Consider the following 23,879-nt stretch of genomic DNA (forward strand, 5'->3'; position numbering starts at 1 on the left):
GTACACATCGAAAGCCCGCTGAACGGAACCCCGCCTCAAAGTTCTGGTCCGTAACCACCACCCGCTCGAGTCCACGGGTGGTCTGATCTTGGTTCAGAGGCAAATGATAACGACATAAGCAGAAGGTGGAACGCTGCATCGACCAAGAATAAATGCTAACAAACGGCCTGCCAATTGTGAGGGAGGGTGAAGACGGGATATCAGGGTATATGTGAAGCAGATAACAAGTATGAGTGGCATCAAGCGACTCGATAGAAATAGAAGCTGGTGAGCGACCGATAGCACCGGAACAGATGACTTTCAGGGCACGAGCAATGACTGCTGCTGGACCCAGAACGCTAAAACCAGCCGGACGCCGTCTTTGGCGCACAGGCAGGTAGTTAACCTGGTGCGCCGCCTTTAATGCCGAAGCAGATAGACTAGGTATCCTTGGGAAATCCCAGAAATGGCTTATAGCCATAGACAATATGATCAACGGCAAGGGGTAGAATACGTGGCTTTGCAGGTGACAGCATGAGAGGACGACGTCAGAGAACCCGAGGGAATTCATCCCCTTGTGGTAGTCGTCTTTCCGACACGGGGACCTTCGAGGCACCAAATCAAAAACCCGTGCTCATTGAATGATGCAGCGACATCCAGGGCTACGCTCGCTGGATTCGCGTTCACGGGTGTATTGGGCCTTGGCTCCCTTGGCATCGTCTTCGTCCACGATCTCTTGGGGCTTTACGGTCATGTGCACCACATTAGGAGCATCTCGGTTAAATCGGCAGTCTAGGAAAGTCAGTATGGAGACACGATTGAGGCTCGTAGGGACTGCCGTACCTGATAATGGGGACTTGTCGTCCAGGAGCTTTCCAAAGGAGATCAATCGAATCGAACTAGGCGAGGACGGCCGTGTCTCCCATTCTAGCAAGACCAGATTGTCAGCCACCAACTCTAAAGCGCAGGAGCGGTTACCATACCTTGTCGCCATTCCCTCCAGATCAGTTCCTTCAGTGTATACACGCTCATGGCGAAAGGATCCAGGTTTTCAACATTGACTTGTTGCTTCTTGAGATATTTAGCATCAATCTTGAACGGGTGCCGGGAGCCAGTGATCAACAATAGAGTGATGACTAGCTGTGGTCCCGAGTCGTCCTCTTCCTTTACATTCTGAAGGGAAGCCTCGCCCGCGGCTACTGGAGCTTTCGGTTCACCGTGATCGCCAGCTGATGCGCTGGCAGACGGAGCATCGCTGGGGTTCTGCTGCGAGGCATGTGTTGCTGTGGGGGCTTCGGCGACATTTGCTGATTTTCCATCTGTCAGACTCAGTTCCTGGGTCTCATCACTCGTACTGTCCAGGCGTGGAGTAGTATTCAAGGCCTCTGTGGACTCCGATGATAAACCGGGGACAGCAAGTGGTTGTAGAGGTTCGATGGGAGGAACCGGCGTAGTGACCGCCGGGTCGCCCTTATTGCCCGTGCTGTCCGACATGATGACGGCGATTGTATAACTTGAAATGCGAGATAACGCTAATGAAAGCAAAGCGACGTGTCGAGTTGAGAAATTGCGCGCGGAGAAAGACCAGAAGCGAAGATGGTGATGATTATTTCTCCGGTAGATCCGGGGCGTGCGACCGACGTCGTTATTGGAGGGGGGAGGCGGGAGACCCTGGGGAGGTTTCAAGGAGAGGGAAGACAACGACGAACCCAACAGCGCGCAACCCGAACAGCGACAAGAAGGGAGGGGGGCCCAAGGGGGCTAGACTAGATAAGAAGCGGAGAAATCCAAGGACGGCGCGAACAAGTGACTAGAACTTCGACCGGTTGTAGGAGATGAAGGGGGCCATGCGACCCGAGGGAGGCGAAAAGGGGACGTGGGGGGGGGTTGATTGAGGAGGCGGGCAGTTGGCGTAGAGGAAGGGAGGCGATGACAGAGCGGGCAAAAGGAGGCAGACAAAACTCTAAAGTACGCCTCCTGAGGGACTTAAACAAGACGGTAGGTTAAAAGATATATACTAAAAGGTTATAAAATATTGCCAATAGATAGAGTGGGAGTAAAGAGTCACAAGAGAGAGATTGATAGCGGATGGTGGGTGGATGATGGTGATAGTGGTTCGTCAGTGACGATGAGGAGAGGGAAAGGGAGGGAGAAGGAGAGAAGAACCGCCCCCGTGACTGCCGGGAAGAAGCGCAACTTCAAGACGGGAGAAATTAAGGAAAGGGGGGATGTTCCAGGCGGGCGGCGATCCGGTTGGGCGCGCCCGGCCTCAAACGGAGTTTAGTCTACCAATTTGTCACTTCAGCATGTTTCGGTGGGCCAGATTCAGATTCACAGATCGTTTCAATCAATGCTTCGCTGCTTGTTCTTCTCCTTCTTTTCGGCTTCTCTCGGACTTCCTGGACTGCCAATGATCATGATCTATTCGAGAAAGTCCATCAGTCCCTGTCTGCAAGTTCTGAAAGATAAGAGTGACTGGCGTGCTGTCAGAGATCCTGCATCTACTCCAAAAGCGACACTGACACTGACACCTGTCAAGCTCGTATGCATCGGTCAAACTCGCGCTGGGCCTCCCTCATAGTATCAATCGACTATCATCAACAATATGCATATTACAGACGTCTCTTGATCGCTGCAATACCCAGATACAGACCGAGGACGTGGTGCAGATCTTGATACCAAGAACCAAACTGGGGAATCGACACCGGAAGACCCGCTACGAGGCATTGCTTAGCTCTTGTCGTTACTATATATATCCCACAACGACGACCTCGCCTAACCTTCAAGTATTGTATGAAGTACGTAGAGCATTGCTTCCAGCCCTCGAATTGGACCCTGATTGTCGTGAGAAATGAATGAGTCACATGATGATTCAGATCACAGCTGAAGCGGCAGAACAGACTTGAATCCAATCTGGACCGCCAAAACTCCCGAAGTCACGCCATGGCAATGGCACCATGTACTGCTATGCATTCTTGGATGACCTCCTTATCATATTTCTCTGACTGTCGCAGAACATACGGAAAGGGCCCTGGTTTTATCACTACTGATCATTGATTCACCAAGGCAGAACAAGACCGATGCTCTTTTTTGCCTCCATGAGGGAAGTTGACAGTGACACTAGTGTCTAGTATGGACGCTAACCCTTGTTGTTCCTCCAGGGCTCTATTCGCTTACTGAGTAGATGATCTTCGTCCAAAAGTACTCCCCCCTCTTTCAATATTTGCCACGCCTGTTTTCTCCGCTCTAGACCGATGGCTGTAGGCGAGAACCGTTCTTATCGCCATCGCCTGACCCGTTCACCATCACGAAGGGACTGCGCACGTGGACGGTCTGGCTTCTCACACGAACACGAGAGGTTAAATCTAGACCCATGAGTTCTGCTTCTCAACACCCCGCCTGAATGTTTGTGAATATGTCAGGCAATCCATGGGTGTTGCTTGGTCTTGTATGTGTTTGAACCATCCAGTGACCGGCCCTCCCAATCAGATCTATGTGACATCATTCTTGCCTTAATCTTCGTCAAAGACGATCATTGTCCACAATGATGATCAGAGCTGGAGACCAACCTTCCAACTCGACAAACACGAGGTATTTAACTGTAGGGCTCAAAGAACGAACATCGTATCTGGAGGAATTGATGGCATCCAAGCCGCGAGCACTTTAAATTAAGTTACGATTGATCCTTCGGACACGATGCAGGCGGGGGTCGGCTGCAACGATCAAGCGGACAGCAAATGATTTCGACCTGTCATGCAATAGTCTAGAACCTGATATCCGTATGTGTTGACCGATCCTTACTCAGTCCTTTCTGATGTAATGGACTGATCTTCATCCTGATATAATTTGAGGTCATATGGCCACACTACAATGTCATATAACGGAACGCAACCATCAAGCATACTGCTTGCTTCGCCAACCAACACCATCTATCGCTCTCAAGTTCCAGCGAGGGGTTGCCCTTCCCAAGGAAATGCTTCGATCGCCATTCTCGACGCCGCGCAAGTCGACCCAGGAAGTCCCCATTCAAGGCGATGCCAGTGGCCTGAGCCTGGAATTGAATATCACCGAGCCAGCCTTATTCGCCCCGACCTTATCAGACAAGCCAGCAGTTCTCCGTGGTGAATGTCGATTGACGGCGAAAGAAGCTGTGACAGTGAAACGACTGACCGTCAACCTGCGCGGTACAAGCCATATCGTGTGGCCACATGGTGAGAACTATATATGGTTTCTAGAAACTAACTAGAAACTTCCCTCCGGAGTTGGCTATTTGTCTAAACTGTAATTGCTTCAACAGGTATTCGCGAACGCCGTACGGTGACAGACAACACATTGATACTGCTTGGTCCCGAGGCGACAGACCCGGTGCTTCCGTGTTACCTTGACTCAATTCAGGAGACTTCGTCATACCAAAAGGCGCACAAAGGGACCACCTTATGGAGTGCGATCTCGGCTAGAGTGGGATCGAACGGGCGTGAAGAGCAGGACACAGGGTCTAAACCTCAGCGACTGACACCCGGGACCCACACATTCAAATTTGAAATGGTCCTGCGCTCCCATCTGCCTGAATCTATTCACGTCCGGCAGAGCGAGGTCCGGTACCGGATCCGAGCCTCCATTGAACGACCGGGCTTCTTAAATCGCCCATTCTCCTGCAGCAAACCCATTACCGTCGTTCATTGTCCCGCAGAAGATTTCGTGGATGATGCTGAACCGATATATGTCGCTCGCGCTTGGAAAAATCTTTTACAGTCGGATATTCTAGTCTCGAGGCGAGGGGCACCTCTTGGGGACCTCTTACCTGTCACCGTGTCATACACAGAGCTGGGCCGCGCCAAGTTCCGTGGGCTGCAAATATTTGTCTCGGAAGATGTGCAGTACCACCAGCGGGATGGTCTAACTTGCTGCAGTGGCCCTTTCAAACGAAGCCTAGTTTACGAGAAAATGGCAGGACCGGTGTCAACGACGGCGTTGAGACGAGCCGACACGGAAGAACACCCAGCATACATTGAGAAGGACGATTATATCACCGCCAAGGCGGTCGGGGATGCCGAGGCACGAAGCCGATCGCCGCACGATGGCGACACGGAACACACCGAACTCAGTCTCCAACTTCCAATACCCGTTTGTCATCTTCATTCGGATCCAGCAAGGCCACAAGGCATGCATTTTGACACCCGGTACAAAAACGTTCGAATTATCCACTGGCTTGAGGTAAGATGATGCGGTTTTTGTTGGCCTACGAATTTTCACCTAGACTAATCGGTGGCACTTCTCATAGTTTGCCTTCCTAATGGCCAAGCCCGACAATTTGAACCCGAACAATGAGCGCATTGTGCAGAAAGTTGCCCACGTCCCATTGGCACTGCGCTCTTGTTACGCTCAGCAAGCCAATGCTGCGCTGCCGGCATACTCCTAAGACGGTTGGGGTTGCAGCCAATAGTATGATCGGGAAAGCTTCGGAATGATTCCTGGTTGGACTGCTGCAAGAAATCTCCAGTCGTGTTGAAGCTTACTCGTGGCCGTGGCCTGCATCACAGCACCTGGGCATGAAGGCCCGTGGGCGTGTGGGAAGTGGAGCCCGTGAAAGAGGAGTGGGTACTCAACCACCATTAGATCGTGAAAGGGTCCCTCAAACTTGGCTTTCTTTGGATAAGAAGCCAAAAAAATCTTCAAGAAGATCCAGCGAGATTCTTGCAGGCTTGCAGCCATGGCAGCATCTTCACTTTTACAGGCCTTGCCGCCACCGAAAGAGTGGGTACCTTACATTTCCGGATAACATCCAGTGGGTCGTCCCGCTTATCGGCCGCTGTGCAGTTACATCATTTGCTGTCCGTTGACGATCTTTCCACCTGGAATGCATCATTCTCACATCATATCCCATCCCTCCTCTACCCTCCTCCGTCCGAAACCACCACATACTTCATCCCGAAGTCCGTTACCGAACGGGCCTCACGCTGCTTCGGTAAGCGGCGCCCTCTTACTGTTCTCAGTGTTGTCCCACTGCGCTGCCCGTCGTAGCGAGGCCCCCCCCCGGTGATGTCAGCTGGGGTTGAACAATCGGAAAAACATTTCGAAAAGGAATGCCCATGGGACGGTCAGGGTCATGGCATAGGACGTGGGGAGTGGAGGGCCACCTCCAAGGCTCCAATCTTTTCCCCATGGGTAACCTTCTTTGGATCAAGCGTAAAAGGTAGCGAGCGCTCCACCGCTCGTTGCCGCATGCAGTACGCAGATTCTTAAGTTCACGTAGTCCTCTCGCACTGCTGGCATATTCTTTCAAATCTTTAATCTTCTCTCTGTCTCTCCTTCCATTCTCTCTTCATCCCCTCACTCTACTCCTCCTCCTCTTCCTATTCATCTATATACCCCATTTCTCCCCTGGGTTCCACATACAAGTTTCTATCATTCTGGCATCGTAACATTCTTTCTCATCATGGCGCCTCCCACATATGCCGGCTTTACGGGCCGGCGACTCGGCCTCGCGATATCAACAATTGCGACTATGGGCTTCTTGCTCTTTGGTTATGACCGTACGTAATCTCTTAAGGCCTTTTATGAATCTTGAAGCTTACAGTCTACGCAGAGGGTGTCATGTCAGGTATTATTTCTGATCCGGCTTTCAACGACATGTTCACTGCCACCAAGGGTGACTCGGTCATGCAAGCAACGGTTACTGCAGTCTATGAAGTCGGTGAGTGACTTGAGCTGGGTGCCAGGTCAGCGACTAGCAAGCTAACCCGCAGGACACAGGCTGTCTCTTTGGTGCCATCTTCGCCTTGATTTGTGGTGAAAAGTTGGGGCGGCGTCTCATGGTCATCTGGGGTGCAACCGTGATGATCATCGGTGTGATCATCCAAGTCACTGCCATGCCCAATTCGATCCCACTGCTGCAGTTCATCTTCGGCCGTGTGATCACTGGTATCGGCAATGGTATGAACACGTCGACTATTCCAACGTATCAAGCCGAGTGCTCCAAGACTAGCAACCGTGGTCTTCTTATCTGTATTGAGGGAGGCATAATCGCCATTGGAACCATGATCGCTTACTGGATTGACTACGGAGCCCACTATGGTCCCCAGGACCTGGTCTGGCGCTTTCCCATTGCCTTCCAAATCTTTTTTGGACTCATCATCATTTTCGGCATGTGGAAACTCCCCGAGTCTCCTCGTTACTTGATCGCCCACGGCAAGGTCGAGGAAGGTACTCGGGTCCTTGCTGCCCTCGCAGGCGAGGAAATCGACCACCCCCACGTCCAGCTGGAGAAGAATCTCACCCTGGACTCTGTCCGAGCGTAAGTGACCTCGATGATGGATCTTCAGATGCCTTGATAACTGACCTTACCCTCCAGGTCCGGAAACTCCCATGCTAAGTTCAGCGACTTGCTTACCGGTGGTCCCTCTCAGCACTTCCGCCGCATGCTGGTCGGTTCGTCATCGCAGTTCTTTCAGCAGATTTCTGGCTGCAACGCGGTCATCTACTACTTGCCCGTGTTATTGGAGGATTCTATCCACCAGTCTCACAACTTCGCGCTTCTGATTGGCGGTATCAACATGATCTGTTACGCAATCTTCGCCACATTCTCGTGGTTCTTTATCGAAAAGATCGGTCGTCGCAAGCTGTTCCTCGCCGGCAGCTATGGTCAATGCGCTGCGATGATCATCGTCTTTGCCTGTTTGATTCCGGGCGATGCGGAGAGTGCTAAGGGAGCTATTTTTGGATTCTTCCTGTACATGTGCTTCTTCGGTGCTACATGGTTGCCTCTTCCGTGGCTCTATCCTGCCGAAATCTCTCCTCTTAGAACCCGGTCCAAAGCCAATGCGGTGTCGACCTGCAGTAACTGGCTTTTCAACTTTACCGTGGTTATGATTACGCCTGTGATGGTCAGCAGTATCGGTTGGGGAACTTATCTTTTCTTCGCCGCCTGGAACGCCCTCTTCATCCCTGTCATTTGGTTCTTCTACCCCGAGACCGCCAACCGCAGTCTGGAAGAGATCGATTTGATTTTCGCCAAGGGCTATGTCGAGAAGATAAGCTACGTCCGTGCGGCCAAGGAGCTGCCCAAGCTCACTGATGATGAGATCGAAGCCAAGGCGGCCGAATATGGCATCCTCGGTGACGAGGAGAAGGCTGAGGAGCGGATTGCCGAGAAGAACCCTCCCCTGTCTGAAGAGTTTTCCCAGTTCCAGCCCACTCAGCTGTAAGGGGGATTGCAACAGCGCATGAGAGTTTACATTTATGATGATATGCCTCGCAACATGAATTATATACCTCTTTGTTGTTCTCTGTTTTGTTGAAGTGTTGCCGAGGCCAGTTGCTGGCCAACCTTGCCTACGTGTCCTTGCCTGGTGCAGGATAGGCGTGCGTGTGTGTGATGTGTTGGGCTCAGCTTTCGTCGATGCATGGGAGCTAGAAAAAGCTTCAAAAGCGAAAGTCTCTTTTCTGGACAAGATTTCACTGCTACGAGGTGGGATGTGGATATCAAGCAGTCATGGACTCGCCTGTCTTGTCCAGGGATACAGGTTATAGGTGTGGTCATGTATATACCAGTTTTGCGTTTAATGTTCTGCTTCAATAGAGCAACCACTAGATTCCATCTTCATTGAGATTCTTTCTCTCCTCAGATCCGTCCATATTTCCTAGTAAATAAATCTCCCATTGATTCCTTAATCACCCCCACTCCTCAAAACCACCAAGTCGAAAGAGTACCGAGTCCACACACAGACTACAGCAAGATCTTGCAAGACCTCAGTGCACTGCACTGCATGCGGCGACACCCGACCGGATGGATGGGTTTTGTTTCGACCCTTCCAAGCTTATCTCTGGCCCAAGCATGCCAGCATGCCAGCGAAAGTTTAAACTTCTCGACCTTGCCCAGGACCGATCTAATCCTGGCTTCTACTTATCGACCATCTACGTATAGAGAAAGAAACCTGCAGTTGCATTTGCGACGAATCCTTCATTGCAACTCTCCACGGAGTGAGATCACCCATGTGATCTACAATACAAACAGCAGCACGCTACGTCAGTGTCTTCAACTCTTCCAAACGGATGCAGTTTAGGACGTGGCCAGCAGCGCAATTAGACTCGGGAGGGTCTTTTTGCTCTGGAATGAAAAGATTCGTGTGGAATGCTGAGGGTGGTAGGTTTTACTTGGAGTAAGAAAGGTCAATTTCAAACTTTGCTGGCGGTTTTCTTGGGTCCAGTCGTCGCATTAAGCCTTCTTGGTCTTGGTCTTGGTCTTGGTCTTTTCTTGGGTCGGTCCGGTGTTGTTGTTGCTTGCTTGTTTAGGTTTTGGCTTGCCAAGTTTCTTCCCGGAAGGGTGAGAGGGAGAGAGAGAGAGAGCCACGGCAGCCTCGGTACGGCGCATGCGAGTATGTGCATATGCCAGCTCAGATTGGAGGTAAGGAGGGGGGGGAATCTGGGGTTACAGATTTCATGATATGGACTATGTTGTTCGTTCGTCCCTGGTTTGTCCCTGGTTTGTCCCCGCGATGGTTGATATGTGGTACTGTACATGCTTGACGATGTATAAAATAGTAGCCCTGTGATATTAAAGGAGAGCAACAGCCTTTCGTATCGAATAGGATGATCGTGAGGTCTGAGTTCGGTCCAGTGAGATACTGATGATTGGCCGGTGCCTGCACTGCTTTAGGGTAACCTAGCGCCTGGCAAAAGGTGATTATTATTGAGAGAGATAGAGAGAAATGAGAGAGTCATTTGCATGAGTCACAAGCATTTATAATGACTATTTCGACACTTGAGAAGTCACTGCACTACTAGGTAGGTATACTGAAGCACTTGCCGAATTCGACCGCGTAGCCCGGCACCGGGAGACGGACACGTGCTGTCAGCGGGACCGAACCCGAACGGCGATCTACACCAAGCACTGGGAACTACGAACCACCCCGTAACCTAGCATTGGATATCACCAATCCATGTGATTCAATCCCTTTACTCTTCCCAGAGTGGGTCAAATCTATACTTTGTCAGAGCATGGCAGGAGCTCCGGATCCTTCAGTCCCAACAAAACATGAATCGGCCAGCGCCTGAAGCAAGCACGGCCGATTCCGAACCTCGCAAACGCCGTCGGCCGGCCAAATCGTGCGAGCAGTGTCGCCAGCGCAAAGTCCGATGTGACCGCAATGTCCCCTGTGGTCCCTGTAGGCGCTCGCGGTCCTCAGTGGACTGTTCATATCGGGAGAACCTCCGTTCCCCGAGCCCAGTCGCGATTGAGCAGACGTCTCTGCATGCGACGCAACTGAGTGCTTCGACTGCGGGTCCAGCTAATCATGTCCCTCAGGAGACGCAAACACCAAGTCTGACAGCTAATGGAACTATGGCATCAGTCTATCACCCTGAAGTAAGGAACTCAGCAGATGGACTAGTTAACACCCACGAACCGCCTGCCATTTCGCAACACGGTTCATCAGTTCGTCAGCTCCAGGACCGGCTGCAACGTCTAGAGGCGCAGCTGGCGGACTCATCGACTAGGTCAGATCAATCTCTGGAGCGAACCTTGCGAGATCTGTGCTGCAAGGTCCAGGCATTGGAGGAACGGCTGTCGTCGCAATCCACGCATTCTACCCCGAGAATGGAGCCGGAAAGAGAAGGGCATGGAAGGCAGGAACAGATGTCGACTATGCCTTCAACACCTCTGCGGCTGGATGCGAAGGTGAGAAAGATGAAGCTGTTTGGTCCGACTCATCATGTCTATACGTTGGAAAAGGTAGGGGGTAAACCTGACTCCGTGAAGAGACGTAACTCATCAGCTAGCAGCTTCAGATGCTCGGTTCCCTCGCAGGCAAGGACCCGCAGTCTGCGTATCCGGAGCGCAAAGCTGAACTGGCGACGCTCATCAAGGAATGCAGAAACCTCCGCAAGTCAGTCAAAAAGAGACAGTCTCTGAAACCGAATGACCCTGTGTCAGACCTGCTCAATTCGATACCCGCAGAAGATGTGTGCGACGAATTGGTGCGCTGTTACATGGACACTTTCGAGCCTGTGTATCGAATCCTTCACTTGCCAAGTTTTCGAAAGGAGTATCATCGGTTCTGGGAGGAACCTCCCGCCAAGGTCACGCCTTTCCTTGTTAAATTGACCTTGGTACTCGCTATAGGGACTACATTTCATCCACGGCGAAGCAAAGCAGGCACTGAACATGACTCGCGGCTGGTCCAGTCCTGGATATACGCAGCTCAGTGGTGGCTCACTGGACCAACGGAACGGTTGACATCGAGCCTAGAGGGTATTCAGGCCGTTTGTCTGCTTCTTCTCGCCCGTCAGATGGGAGACCTGGGACCGTCTATCTGGCTGTCACCGGGGTCTCTTCTGCAGGCGGCTACGGCCATGGGCCTGCATCTGGACTCTGCCAGATTTCCCAGCCTGTCACCCTACATGGCCGAAATGCGTGCACGTCTATGGACAACCGTTCTAGAGCTCACAATCCAATGCTCCCTGGACACCGCTGTACCACTGATCATCCCCGCTTCATCTGACAGCAAACCCCCTTGCAACCTTAACGACAAGGACCTTGACCCTGACATGAAACAACCAACCACAGCCCGACCCATGTCCGACCTGACAGACTCCTCCATCCAATTGCTGCTTCATGAATCCTTCTCCCTCCGCGCTGAAGCCGTCAACCTCATTCATGACCGTTCAAAACTCACGTACACCCAAGCCATTCAGCTGGGAACCAAGCTCCGTGATGTCTGCCAAACCCTAACTAGTTTCTTCTCCTCCCATGCTCCGTCTCCCACCACCCCTCAGCATCAAAATCAACATCAGTCCAAGCACACAAACAGCGACCTCCATCCGGCCTCCTTCCACCAGAAATTCCTCGACATGATCCTCCGCCGATACATCCTCCTCCTCCACCTCCCATTCATGCGCGAAGCAGCCACCAACCCCCAGTATCATTTCTCGCGCAAAGTCTGCCTCGAATCCGCCATGATCATCGCATCCTACGCCAGCACCCTGACTCTCCCCGTTACCACGGACCTCGACGCCTTCGCCCGTCTCCTCATCGCCGGCCGCGGCTCGTTCCGTGGCCCCTTAAGTCTGGAACTCTTCTCCGTCCTCGGACTAGAAGTGATTACCCAACTCGACGAATCCCCTCCACCACCACCTCCTCCTCCTCCTCCGCAGCCCCCCGCCTCCGCCCCGACCTTGACAGCAACAGCAATGACCCGAAACCCCCTCGCCGAGCTCGCCCGCGCCACCCGGGCCCCCCTGATCCGAACCCTCGAGCACATCCGCGACCAGATCTTCCAGATCATCCGTCTCGGTACCCCGAGTCTCAAACGCTGTATCGTCCTCTCGGCGATGTTGGCGCAGATCCGCGCCATGGAGACGGGCGACTCCGTCGAGGAGGCCGTCGGCGCGTCGCTGGTCCTCAGCCTGAAGGAGTGCTATGCTGCGTTGCAGAGCTTTGCGGCGGCGACGGCGCACGGAGAAGGGGAGGTTGCGGAGGTTGCGGCTATGATGACGGGAACGACGGCGGTGGGGTCAAGCCTGGGAAGTCCGTCCGGGCTGCCCGGGTTGGAGTTGAATGCTGTAAGTTTCGTTTGGTTTCTTGCTGGTGGTGGTGCTGGGTGGTGGTGCTGGGTGGTGAGAGGGAAGGGAGGGCAACGCTGGGTGTGTTTGGAAGCTAAAGCTAATTGCGGGTTTGTGTAGGATCTTGATCTTGATATCGCGAGTTTGTTCTATGCGTCTGGGTTGGGAGATCTTGAGGATCTCGGGTTCTAGATTGTTCGGATACCCGGAGAGCATATGTGGTGTGGGGTGAGGAAGGGGGAATGTGTGACGGCGTATGAGCTGGTACTCTACGTTGGTCTGCCTGGAACTTGAAGCGAGTAGCAAGGCCCCAAACTGGAAGGAACGCTGCTCCTGGGGCGAGAACGAGCCGTCCCTTTCTGGAAGGAAGAGAAGAGAGGAATACAGCCCTCAATCTTCGTGGAAATTAAGATTTATGTAAAGTAACTGCAACGACCAGTTGGCGCTTGAAGAATTAGATAATGTCTGGTTTTCATGTGGACCATGCGTGCCTGTCGTGGTACGATAGTGTTCCTTCGCGTTTCGTGCTTCATCCTTGCATCCGGACAATCTACAAGGTCGGTAGCGATGGGTCACTCGCTCGTGATGCACCATCCTCAAACCCAACCAGAATACTGGTCTAAGCCTTCATTCTGCACTCCAGCTGAACCGTGCCGGACGCCAAGCAGCCGGACGGTACCGATCTTCCCGCCGAAGTCATCTTCCACCTTACTCTCCCACGAGGCGAAGGAGTCCTCCAGCCGCTTGATGACCTCGGGCGAATCCTGGATCAGCACGGCAAGGGCATCATACCCACCGGCGCCGGGGACGACACCCCCGACGACGCCGTCGAGGTCGGAAATGGCGTCGAGCAGCTCGGTCTGGACCTTGGGCTCGATCGGCACGCCCGACTTGGCGGTCATGCTGCGGATGTGGCCGCGGGAGCGCTGGATGAGGTTGCGCACCTCGCCGAAATCAGCCAGGGTGTAGCCACTGCTGCCGCTGTCCTGGTTGCCGCTGGCAGTGGCGGCGGCGGCGGCGTTCTGGGAGAGGGTCTTGAGCTCGTGGCAGAGGTGCTCGTTGTTGGTCTGCAGAGCGGTCCAGAGCAGGTCGGCCTCCTGGGGGTTCTGCTTGCGCCACTCCAGCACCTTCTTGACCATGGAGGGCGAATTCGAGCCGCATTCAACGTCGCAGAGGACCATCTGCATGCCGCGCGGCAGCTTCATGCCGAAGTCCAGGCACTCCGTGTCCCAGCGGTGGGCCTGGTCGACGTCCTCGACGATGGCGAAGAGGCGCTCCTCGAAGCCGGGGGTGGCGGCGTCGCCGACGGATTCGAGGATCGACGGCGAGAAGCGGCGGTAAAGGCAGGAGCCGTAGATGGCGGCGGCGACGTCAAAGCCCGAGCCGACCTTGCCCTGGGCGGCGCAGTGGGCCGCCTGCGCCAGGTTGTGGAGCTTGTCGCGCGCGGGACCCAGGTCGTCGGGTTGCAGGGTACGGTGGATGACGAGGGCGGAGACCAGCGCGGTGACCAGCGCGGCGGAGGACCCCAGTCCCGTCTTGTGTGCCTCGTGGAGGGGGACGCCGAAGTTGACGAAGCGGCCGGGGGACTGCAGCCCGGAGATCTTGGAGAAGGCCGTCTCCGAGTAGTAGTCGTTGTCGGCGAGGATGGTGATGGAGAGGGAGCCGAAGTCTTTCGATCCGGCGACGTAGCTGATGTAGGTCAGGGCGTAGTTGAGCGAGGTCTCGACGAAAGGGTTGGGCCGTCTGGTTCATGGAGGCAGGGATTAGCTTGAGAGGCTCCTGACTGACGGTTTCCTTGGGAGAGTTTTACCCCTGGCCCTTCTGTATCACTTTGATCCCACCGCCATTCTCGCACCGGTGTACACCATACTCCCAGACTGCGTCAACGAATTGTGGGGACCGAACCACGACGATGTCTTCACTCTCCTTGCTATCTGGTGTGCTCTCCGCTTGCCCTGACCCCGTGGATGAGCTCTTCCGGTGGTATTTTTTCAGCTGCTCGACAATGACATGGATGCGAGCGTCGAGGGCGAAGACGGTGCCTGTGTAGTTACGGTCGAGGACCAGGTAGCCGCCGGTCAGGAGGACTTTGCCCGGGGCGGACACCGCCGTGACGGTCGGAGGGATGTAAGACATGAGGACGCTATGGTCGTGTTGTGGATATGCTGAATCGTGGGAAGGGAGGTCATAGATCGTGGGGCAGGTTCAAGAGTACTATGAGAAGGAGCAGTGTCAACAATGGGAACCAGTTCGCGTTAGGCTGTAGTGGGGGGGAACGGACTGGAGCTATACGACTAATGGGGGTAGATCGAACTATTTACATACCGTTTGCAAACTGACTTATCACAGACAAGTGAAGGGGGTCAACTGAATGGTGAAGATAGAACGGTGAAAAAGCAAAACAATCAGCTTCTTCGCACTGGATCCGTTTAAGGGAGAGACGATCTTTGTGACAAGCCCCGCCCCGGTAGTCAGTCAACTTAGATTGATGAGGGGTTCAATATGCAGTCAGTTCATGTTGGGTCTGCGAATTCGCACGGGTGTGACAATGCTTGGAGCTGAAATTCGGGTGAGGGGTGTTTAGTCCATGTCAGCAAGACTTCAAGAATCGTCTCATCATGATTCTCTCAAAGTCATCATTCTTTTCTCTCCATTGTTGACTCTGTGATTAATTGTTGCTGGGCGGATCTTCCAATTGGGAGACCAGTGGTGGATTGTGGCTGGTTCTGTGGCTGGTTCTGTGGCTGGTGATGGGCTGGATTCACCCACTGTTGATGCCTGCCATTTCTGGTGTCAATTTGCGGTAGTCTGTCCGTCCTCTTACCCCATCAATTCATCTCATCCTTCCACGCTTTACGCAGGTGCACCAGGTACAGCAGGTACAGAGTCATAGTGTACATCAACATGCATGCTTCTACGCACATGGTACGAGCAGAGCATCGAAGCCACTCACGACTTCCGTCAGCTACCTAATGACAGACCACGGACCACTATCTCAGCTGGGAATACTCCGTACAGTTAGTTACGTGGAAGGCGCAGCAATAACGGCAGCTGCCTCACCATGTGGATCTTACTGCATCCGGGGACTTCCATCCATCCTCTTTACATGACTTCGAGATTCCAAGGACACCCACAAACCAGGGGTGGTCTCGAAAAAAAATACCAGAAGAGCGTTTATCGGGCACAGTGTTCCCGTCACCGAGACGGCGAACAGTCCACGGAACGGACAGACGGAGATTTGGAACGGATATAACGATCGAAAGCCTTTCGTATCCGTGGCCAAGCGGATTCCAGCGATGTTCGGTGCTTCGGCCAGCCGGGAATCCGCGCCCCCCCCCCGGGTACAACCAAACCATTCGGAGGCCAGCCTGCAAACTCCGGGGGGGGACATTGCGGCCCCTGCGAAGAAAAAGAGCCGGAAGAACAGTGAGTCACGGATTCACGGCCAGGGGTCCAGCTCTGCTTCTGATCCACCCGATTGGGTCAGAGTTGCAATCCGGGGCCGCAGCGAGAACTGAGAAAGTCAATGAGGCCACCTGACACGCGGAATCCTTCCCTATGCTCCCCTATTTCGCCTCAGGCAACGACCATTCTCGAAACCTGACGTACCTTCGTCTGGTGGGGATGGTTCCTTTGCTATTTTTTGCAACACAGGAAGATTTTTTTTTTTTCGCGCACCATCATTACCTAGTTTGTTGCTCAAAACAACAGTTGTCCTGTTCTATCAGATCAGCGACTGCACGCTGCAGGTTGACGCCTGCGCTACTTAAATCCCGCAGTACGAAGTGCAGAGACAGTAGCTACATACTCCGTACATGCATATATCAAACGCGTTCTATAGACTAGACCAATCCACCCACCAATGCCACAAAAAAATCCAGTTCAGGGCTCCGTTTATCGCTGAAATCCTCCCTTGGAACCCATTCTCAGACCTATCAAAAATCTACTGAAAAAGCCAATCAAAGTGTGTAATTGCATTGGTCAGCACGGCAGTGACAAAAGTACCTATGCCCAAACAGGCCAAGTGGCAGTAGGATCTGCGCTAGACCCGATTGAGTAACCCCGGCGATACCGATCAGTTTCCCTCCCCGGGCTCTGAAATACCGATCAATTCCCTCTCCCAGTGTGGCCTCGTACTTTTCTGTCTGCTCTTCATCCACACACAGGCTTCAAGCCACTGATTATTTTTCCCTTTCGCGATCATCCCCTTCCTTCTTTTCCCGCGCGTTCTTTTGGCGACCAGCAGTCGTCAAATGAACCTGCATAGTTATTATTATTTTGATTGCAAGGTACGAATTACCCGATTGGGAGGCGGAGAGTGGGAGGCGAATAGTTGTGCATCAATCACGATAAAGAAAGAAAAAATAAATTCGGGGGAAAAACAACAATCAACACAGGACGCTGCTGACTTCAATTCCAGCATTGCCTCTTCCCTCTGAAGAGGTCTCCCGCAAGATAAATGGTCTTCAAGCCGTTCACCCACCTCGCGCGCCAGAGTTTCACCAAAGCCTTCACACATGGCTATGCTCAGTCGGTAGTTGCGGCCTCGCAGTCCTCGTACGCGTCGTCGACTACATTAAACACCCTTTCCAGTCAGCCCGCCGCCAAGTTCACGAGAACAACTCAATTACAGAATGTCTTCCAGCCCTCTAGCTCCGGTGCAGGCGCCAAGGCCAGCCAGGGAACTTCCGGCTCTGGGGATCTGGGTTTAGCGGCCTACTACGCTGCATGGCAACACGCTCAGCAAACCGGAGATGATAGTGACTGGAAGCAGCTGCAGATGCGGAGGAGAATCGGTTGGAAGCCTACGTTGAACGAAGAAGAAGGAAAGACGAAGAACGAAGCCAGCGTTCCATCCTCGGACTCCCAATTCCACGAGTCACCTCACATCACCAAAGCCTCCGCCAATGACGATGTCAGTGCTCAGGTCGAAGAAGCCGTTGCCCGCGAGATCCAGATCCAAGAAGAACAAGCGCAGGCCGAGGAGGCTTCTGAGACCAAGGACAATCTCGACACCGAAGCGTTTCCCGATTTACCCGCCGATGTTGCTGCTGTGGAGGATGCGAACGTCGAGCAGTCACGCATTGCTTCCGAACACATCGTCGAACTAGCCAATGGCAGGAAATATGCGGATATCCCGGGTGCCTTCGCCGCTATCCTTCGGGATGGATTGACGCCGACCGTCGGGGCCTACAATGCCCTGTTGGAGTCGGCGATCCAGCTCCATGGGGACACCGCCCAGGCGATCCAGAAGGCTCTGGACATCTACTCGGACATGCTTCGTCGTAGGGTAATTCCCGATGAGCAAACCTACCAGACTCTTGTACAGCTTTTCGTCGTTCGCGCCCATGATGCCATCAAGTCCAAGGATCTCTTGGAGCAGGACCGTGCCCGGTACGGTGGTATGGAGGAGCCTGGCAAGTTCATGCTACACTCCAGTGAGTTGGAGCAGGCTCTTCTTGCCGAGGATCACTCTCTTGCCATTGCCATGAAGCTCTTCCGCACTGCCACTACCCGTCACCCCGAGTTCGTTTTCGCTCTCGACACCTACCGCTACCTGATCACCGCGTGCGCCAAGGAATGTCTGGTTGAGGACATGGTCTGCGTTTACGCCCACATGGAAACACACAAGGTGACCCCACACGCCTCGATATTCCCGGCCATGATTGATGCTTTTGCTTCGACGGGGGATTTGAAGAGCGCTGTCGAGTGCTACAACGAGTACAAGGCTCTGGCTGTTTCGGACGACAACGGCACCTTTAGTATTGTTCAGCGCTTGGATGGGCAGGTCTACGCCGCCCTGGTCCGTGCGTACCTTTCCTGCGGAAAGGAAGAGCAAGCTCTTCGGTTCCTGGAGCGGATCCAAGAGTCGTTCCACGATGTGACAGAAAACCGGGAGGCCCGCCAGGACGCTGTCGAATCCGTAATTGTTGAGGACGGATTGGTGCGTCATGCCCTTAAGTCGGGGGAGCACGGTCGGGCATTGGAGCAAGCCAAGACCCGGTTGCACGATAACGCGCTGGATCATGCCATGTCGCAGATCTGCATCGCCGCGGCGGATGCGGGTAATCTGCAGACAGCTTCCGAAGCATACGATTCTCTCCCCACCGACATGAGCGTCCGCCAGAGGCCCGCGGTCTCGATGCTGGCCCTCCATGTACGTCAAGGCAATGTGTCGGCCGCCCGGACCCTGTGGCACGCCCTGAACACTGCCGGTCAGGCAACCCCGGACATGGTCCAGCCGACCGCTATGTATGCAGTCGCCCTCGTGAAGAGTGGTCAGATCGAAGAGGCTCTGGTCGAAGCTCGTAATATGTTTGCTCGGATTCGCAGTGCCTCGACCGACTTGACCCTCAACCATATTCGCGAACAGGTCAACGAAAGTCTTCACCTTGTCGGTCGCGTTCTTGTCCAAACTGCGGCTGTTCTCTCCTCTCCAGCTGCCATGTCTCTCATGTGGTCAATGGTTGAGAATGGCGGCCTCATTTCCCCGGTCGCTGAGCATGTAGTGGCAAGCTTGGGTCCGATCGGCATTTCCCAGTTAAATGCCCGCGACCTCATGCTGGCTCTCCAGGTGCAGGCTGGTATGCTTCTCAACAACAGCGCTATGTTCGACGTGGCTCACCCCATCCGCTTCGCCCACATGCTCGACCTCGCTCTGGCCACTGGCCTGCCGATGGATGCTACCACCACCCAGATGGTCGACCAAGCCGTGGGTAAGCTGTTCAACAGCCGCCCGGACATGGTTAAGAGATGGCACGATCATCTTGCCATGACCTCTAGCCCTTCGTCCTTCGCCAGTGGTCGTCACTCTCCCGGATCCGATCTGACCTCGATGACCCCTGTGTCCAACGAGGACTCATTCGACCCCTATGCCTACGCCACCGATTTCCGCGGATCTTCGATCATCGCTGATGAACTGGAAAGCACCACCTGCCAGCTAGAGTCTCACCTGAACGAGGCTCTCTCTCGCCTCCGTACCATGCGCCGCAGCGGCCGTCACCCTCGCTACATCACGTACGCCAAGCTGATTACTTCTGCGACGAAGATCAACCGCGTTGATCTGGTCCATGAGGTTTTGAGCATGGCTCGCCGTGATGTGCCTTTGCTTCCCCAGTACAATGCCGTCAAGTACGGTTGGGTTTCCATCTTGGACGCGATGGTGGCCTCGTGCCTGAGCCTGGGCGACCGCAGCCAGGCTTCCAAGTTCCACCAAGAGCTGCTGGAGCTTGGCTCTGCACCCTCGGCCAACACGTTCGGTCTTTACATCACGACCCTGAAGGAATCGACTAAGACATTCGACGAAGCGACCGAGGCTCTGAAGATCTTCCACCGCGCCGTTGCGGAGGGTGTTGAGCCCACATCTTTCCTGTACAACGCTCTCATCGGAAAGCTCGGTAAGGCTCGTCGGATTGATGACTGCCTGCTGTACTTCGCCGAGATGCGCGCCAACGGAGTCCGCCCGACCAGCGTCACTTACGGAACCATTGTGAACGCTCTCTGCCGTGTCAGTGATGAACGTTTTGCCGAAGAAATGTTCGAAGAGATGGAGTCGATGCCTAACTACAAGCCTCGCCCTGCCCCTTACAACTCTATGATTCAGTACTTCCTCAACACCAAGCGCGATCGCAGCAAGGTCTTGGCCTACTTCGAGCGCATGGTCACTCGCAAGATCCAGCCCACGATGCACACCTACAAGCTGCTCATTGACGCCCACGCCTCTTTAGAGCCCATTGACATGCCCGCGGCGGAGAAGGTGCTTGAGACCATCAAGGCTGCCGGTCAGCAACCTGAGGCTGTGCACTATGCTTCCCTCATCCATGCCAAGGGTTGTGTGATGCACGATATGGAGGCTGCCATGGACGTCTTCCGTTCCGTGGTGTCGAACCGCAAGGTGCGCGTTCAGCCTTGTCTGTATCAAGCCCTCCTCGAGGCCATGGTCGCCAACCACCAGGTCGCCCGGTCCGAGGAGATTGTGAAGGACATGGCTGCTCGTCGGGTTGAGATGACCGCCTACATTGCGAACACCCTCATCCACGGATGGGCTGCGGAGGGTAGCGTGGACAAGGCCAAGACTATCTACGACAGCATTGGCATTGAGAAGCGCGAGCCCAGTACCTACGAGGCCATGACGCGTGCGTTCTTGGCATCGGATGACCGCGAGGGTGCCGCCCGCATTGTGCAGGAGATGCTCTCTCGGGGCTACCCCCCTGCTGTGGCCAGCAAAATCGCCGATTTGGTTGGGACTGGTGGTGCCACTACCGTCCCTGCCGTCGCCGCTCTCTAGAGTCGACGACATGAAAAGTTGCCTTCTATCTCGTTTCCGATCAATCTTTCGGTTGGTCGTTTAATACTATCTCCAGGGCTGGATCCCTGTCTTTGGGCTGACTCCAGCCGATGGTTCCGGATTGAACATATAAAAGGGGGCAACTTGATGACTGGGGATGGGTTGGATTTGCATCTAGCGTATGGCATTGGCGTTTACAGGAATGGGATTGGGCGATGTATATACCATCTTGTTTTGATTTTCTTCTTTTTGTGTGTTTCTTTGATAGAATACTCCCACCTCTTCTAGTGTCTATGCAATGGACATATAAATGACTCACCAGGGAAATGTGCTTTAGGTGTACGTAGTGTGTAAGTTGTGAGTGGTTAAACTGAGTGATTAAACCGAGTGACGTGACCCGGCGGTGCTCTCCGTTTGCCCCGCCGTCCTCCGCATTCTCCCTCCGTCTTCCTCCCTTTCCTGCAATGCAACTTGGTTAGTCGGTTGTGCCAGCATTCAGTCTATGTCTTTCGCTAGATTATCTCCACGCCTGACTGTTCTCCATCGTCATTGTCGTCTTTCTACTGGCCAAAGCCAACTCTCCACCACCTACCGTGCTCAATTCTCTATCAATACCATACGATCAGCCATGAACATTGACTCACCGGACGGGGTCAGGTCCCCCAGCGCCGCCGACCCCAAACACCCCAAGAAGCTCATCTGTACGTCTCTTGTGCTATCAACAACCTCATTCCCACCATTAAGCACACCCTTCATCCCCCCTCGCCGCAAACCCCATACTAACGTCCACAAAAGTCGCACCAGGCGACATCGAAACCCCTCCCCCTCCCCCAACCGATAAACCCCTCCCCCCCGCCGCCGCCGCCGCCACCCCCGAAACCTCAGCAGCCAACAAACAAGCCACCCAAGAAGAATCCGCCGCCGTAGCAGCCGCAACTGCATCGGCCGCATCGGCCCTGCGCACCGAAACCTCCACGCCCACGTCCGCCACCGAGCAAGACCTGGTGGCGCACGCGGCGCGCGCCCACCAATTCGTCTCGAACCCGCCGCTGACCGTCTCGCAGCTGCACCCGACCAACCCGCTGCACCAGTTCCACTCGTGGTTCCGCGACCCCCGGCTGCTGCCGGCCTCCGCGCCGGAGACGTGCACCCTGGCCACGGCGGCGTTGCCGTCCGGCCGCGTCAGCGCGCGCGTCGTGTACCTGAAGGAGCTGGATGAGCGCGGGTGGACGGTGTACAGTAACTGGGGCAGTCGGGAGGGGAAAGGGCGGGATGTTTTTGGGGAAACAGATGGAGAGGATGATGGGCCGCGGCCGATTCCGGAGCCGGGGGCTGGGGCTGGGGCTGTGGATGAGGATTTGCAGGGGGAGTTTGGGGGAGGCGGGGGCAATCGCTGGGCGGCGTTGACGTTCCTCTGGTCCGGGTTGGAGCGGCAGGTGCGCGTCGAGGGCCTCGTGGAGCCGCTCTCGCGCGAGGAGAGTGAGCTGTACTGGCGCACGAGGGAGCGGGGCAGCCAGATCGGCGCGTGGGCCAGTTGGCAGAGCAAGGTGCTGTGGCGCGCGGAGCCGGAGACGCTGCTCGAGCGGCGCCGTAAGAGTCTGGATCCCACGCTGCATCAGGTGCCAAGGAATGTCGAGGAGAGGGATATCGACGATGGGCGCGCGGTGTTGGAGGAGCGCGTGCGCGAGGTCGAGCGCCGCTTCGAGGGCGTTAAGGAGATCCCGCTGCCGCCGTTCTGGGGCGGTGTGCGGCTGGTGCCGGAGTCCGTGGAGTTTTGGCAGGGTAGGAAGAGTCGCTTGCATGATCGGTTCAGGTATGTCAAGGTTGGGGAGGAGATGGGGGCTCCTAGATGGCGGATTGAGCGGTTGTCGCCGTAGATTTGGGCAGATTTGGGAGCATGAGACGAAGAGCAATGCTTTAGATGAGATGAGATGGTTATGATACAGTGCATGAGGTATAGCCATGAAGATCCGATGCTGTTTTGGTCTTGGTACTCTGTACGTTCTCTCTACAACGGACTTGAGTTGTCCATAATATGGACAGTAGGTGGGTGAACTGTAGGTCCACGCTATGTCGAGCATCTCCCGATGCGGCAACATGGATCGATCAGATAAGATAGAGAACCTCCGATAACAAACGCCCCCTTGTCGGCGCGCCAGCTCTCTCCCTCCACCAACCAATCCATAACCTCTATGCGTATACAATGCCCTTTGAACCTTGTTGACTATATCGATATACCCATCTATACTACCCAGCCATACAAATCGCAAAATGCCCGACCCCTCCCCCGACCCCACACCTAAACCCACCACCACCACGACGACAACCCCCGGCTGGATCCTCCTCGCCCTCTCCAGCGGCGCCTTCGCCGCATTCAACGGGCTCTTTGCGAAACTGTAAGCCCTGTCCTGTCCCCACCACTATCCCCTCACTCCATAACACCCCCAAAGAAGAACGAAAGGAGGACTAATGTTTGGCGACCAATAGAACAACCGACACCCAAACCACCACCTTCGCCGCCTCCCTCCTCCACCTCGTCGGCACCACCACCACCAACCCCGATGACCATCCGATCTTGATGCTGGCTATTCGAGGGGTGCGTGACCTTATTCCTGCCTTGCCCTGTCCCGCCCTGCCCTGCCCTACTCCCATTCCTGGATCCTTTCCCCTTTCCCCTTGCCCCTCCCCCTCCCCCTCCCCCTCCTCTCCCACAGATCCGATCTCGATACAGTATATCGAACCCCCCGCATAACCAAACACTAACCTCCCCCTCTCCGCCGAAAACCGGGAAAGGAATAGATCTGCCTCGCCCTCAACATCCTCTGCAACATCATCATGTGGGCGCTGTTCACGCGGGCGCTGACGGCGTCGCCCTCCACCACCAAGGTGTCGATCACCAATACCTCGGCCAATTTCCTGGTGACGGCTGTGTTGGGGATGGTGGTGTTCCGGGAGGCCGTGGGCGGGCTGTGGTGGGTTGGGGCGGCGATGATGGGGACGGGGTGTATTATTGTGGGGATGAGGGAGGAAGGGTCGGGGGGGTCGTAGGAGGGGG

The 23,879-nt window shown here is 54.6% G+C and overlaps 7 protein-coding genes across 7 annotated transcripts; 5 read left to right on the forward strand and 2 right to left on the reverse strand.

The window, feature by feature from the left end:
- Positions 1–613: 613 nt before the first annotated feature.
- Positions 614–1,473, reverse strand: BO66DRAFT_325465 (uncharacterized protein; the record flags this gene model as incomplete). The annotated part of the gene is made up of 3 exons (XM_025643870.1): positions 614–771; positions 823–906; positions 963–1,473. The coding sequence occupies 3 exons, from the start codon at positions 1,471–1,473 to the stop codon at positions 614–616; spliced, it is 753 nt and encodes a 250-aa protein (XP_025503021.1).
- A 2,479-nt stretch (positions 1,474–3,952) lies between these two features.
- On the forward strand, positions 3,953–5,398 carry BO66DRAFT_325235 (uncharacterized protein; the record flags this gene model as incomplete). Its single annotated transcript, XM_025643863.1, has 3 exons — positions 3,953–4,190; positions 4,277–5,193; positions 5,261–5,398. The coding sequence occupies 3 exons, from the start codon at positions 3,953–3,955 to the stop codon at positions 5,396–5,398; spliced, it is 1,293 nt and encodes a 430-aa protein (XP_025503022.1).
- A 759-nt stretch (positions 5,399–6,157) lies between these two features.
- Positions 6,158–8,213, forward strand: BO66DRAFT_116814 (putative MFS monosaccharide transporter). Its single transcript, XM_025641871.1, has 4 exons — positions 6,158–6,512; positions 6,566–6,673; positions 6,733–7,273; positions 7,331–8,213. Exons 1-4 carry the CDS (start codon positions 6,416–6,418, stop codon positions 8,181–8,183), a joined length of 1,599 nt encoding a protein of 532 aa, XP_025503023.1. The 5' UTR covers positions 6,158–6,415; the 3' UTR covers positions 8,184–8,213.
- A 1,799-nt stretch (positions 8,214–10,012) lies between these two features.
- BO66DRAFT_472287 (uncharacterized protein) lies at positions 10,013–12,983 on the forward strand (the record flags this gene model as incomplete). The annotated part of the gene is made up of 3 exons (XM_025652936.1): positions 10,013–10,708; positions 10,759–12,537; positions 12,658–12,983. 3 exons carry the CDS (start codon positions 10,013–10,015, stop codon positions 12,727–12,729), a joined length of 2,547 nt encoding a protein of 848 aa, XP_025503024.1. The 3' UTR covers positions 12,730–12,983.
- On the reverse strand, positions 12,936–15,152 carry erg8 (phosphomevalonate kinase). The gene is made up of 3 exons (XM_025645703.1): positions 14,819–15,152; positions 14,348–14,751; positions 12,936–14,280 (listed from the first exon to the last, which is right to left on the reverse strand). The coding sequence occupies exons 2-3, from the start codon at positions 14,671–14,673 to the stop codon at positions 13,134–13,136; spliced, it is 1,473 nt and encodes a 490-aa protein (XP_025503025.1). The 5' UTR covers positions 14,674–14,751; positions 14,819–15,152; the 3' UTR covers positions 12,936–13,133.
- Positions 15,153–16,687: 1,535 nt separating this feature from the next.
- On the forward strand, positions 16,688–21,035 carry BO66DRAFT_392699 (pentatricopeptide repeat protein). The gene is made up of 2 exons (XM_025647586.1): positions 16,688–16,826; positions 16,958–21,035. Exon 2 carries the CDS (start codon positions 16,997–16,999, stop codon positions 20,822–20,824), a length of 3,828 nt encoding a protein of 1,275 aa, XP_025503026.1. The 5' UTR covers positions 16,688–16,826; positions 16,958–16,996; the 3' UTR covers positions 20,825–21,035.
- Positions 21,036–21,220: 185 nt separating this feature from the next.
- On the forward strand, positions 21,221–23,851 carry BO66DRAFT_351928 (pyridoxamine-phosphate oxidase PDX3; the record flags this gene model as incomplete). Its single annotated transcript, XM_025644761.1, has 5 exons — positions 21,221–21,525; positions 21,620–22,637; positions 23,080–23,220; positions 23,312–23,420; positions 23,624–23,851. Coding segments are annotated over exons 1-5 (1,695 nt in total), but the record flags the coding sequence as incomplete, so codon positions are not given.
- Positions 23,852–23,879: the final 28 nt, after the last annotated feature.

This window comes from Aspergillus aculeatinus (genome assembly GCF_003184765.1).
Source record: "Aspergillus aculeatinus CBS 121060 unplaced genomic scaffold BO66scaffold_30, whole genome shotgun sequence".
NCBI lineage: Eukaryota > Fungi > Ascomycota > Eurotiomycetes > Eurotiales > Aspergillaceae > Aspergillus > Aspergillus aculeatinus.

Bases quoted from the DNA above. Each gene is read 5' to 3' on its own strand.
- erg8 (XM_025645703.1), bottom strand. From the start codon at position 14,673: ATGTCTTACATCCCTCCGACCGTCACGGCGGTGTCCGCCCCGGGCAAA. The intron at 14,281-14,347 runs GTAAAACTCTCC...TCCATGAACCAG, and splicing joins GTGATACAGAAGGGCCAGGG to ACGGCCCAACCCTTTCGTCG.
- BO66DRAFT_116814 (XM_025641871.1), top strand. From the start codon at position 6,416: ATGGCGCCTCCCACATATGCCGGCTTTACGGGCCGGCGACTCGGCCTC. The intron at 6,513-6,565 runs GTACGTAATCTC...CAGTCTACGCAG, and splicing joins CTTGCTCTTTGGTTATGACC to AGGGTGTCATGTCAGGTATT. The intron at 6,674-6,732 runs GTGAGTGACTTG...CGCAGGACACAG, and splicing joins TACTGCAGTCTATGAAGTCG to GCTGTCTCTTTGGTGCCATC.
- BO66DRAFT_392699 (XM_025647586.1), top strand. From the start codon at position 16,997: ATGGTCTTCAAGCCGTTCACCCACCTCGCGCGCCAGAGTTTCACCAAA.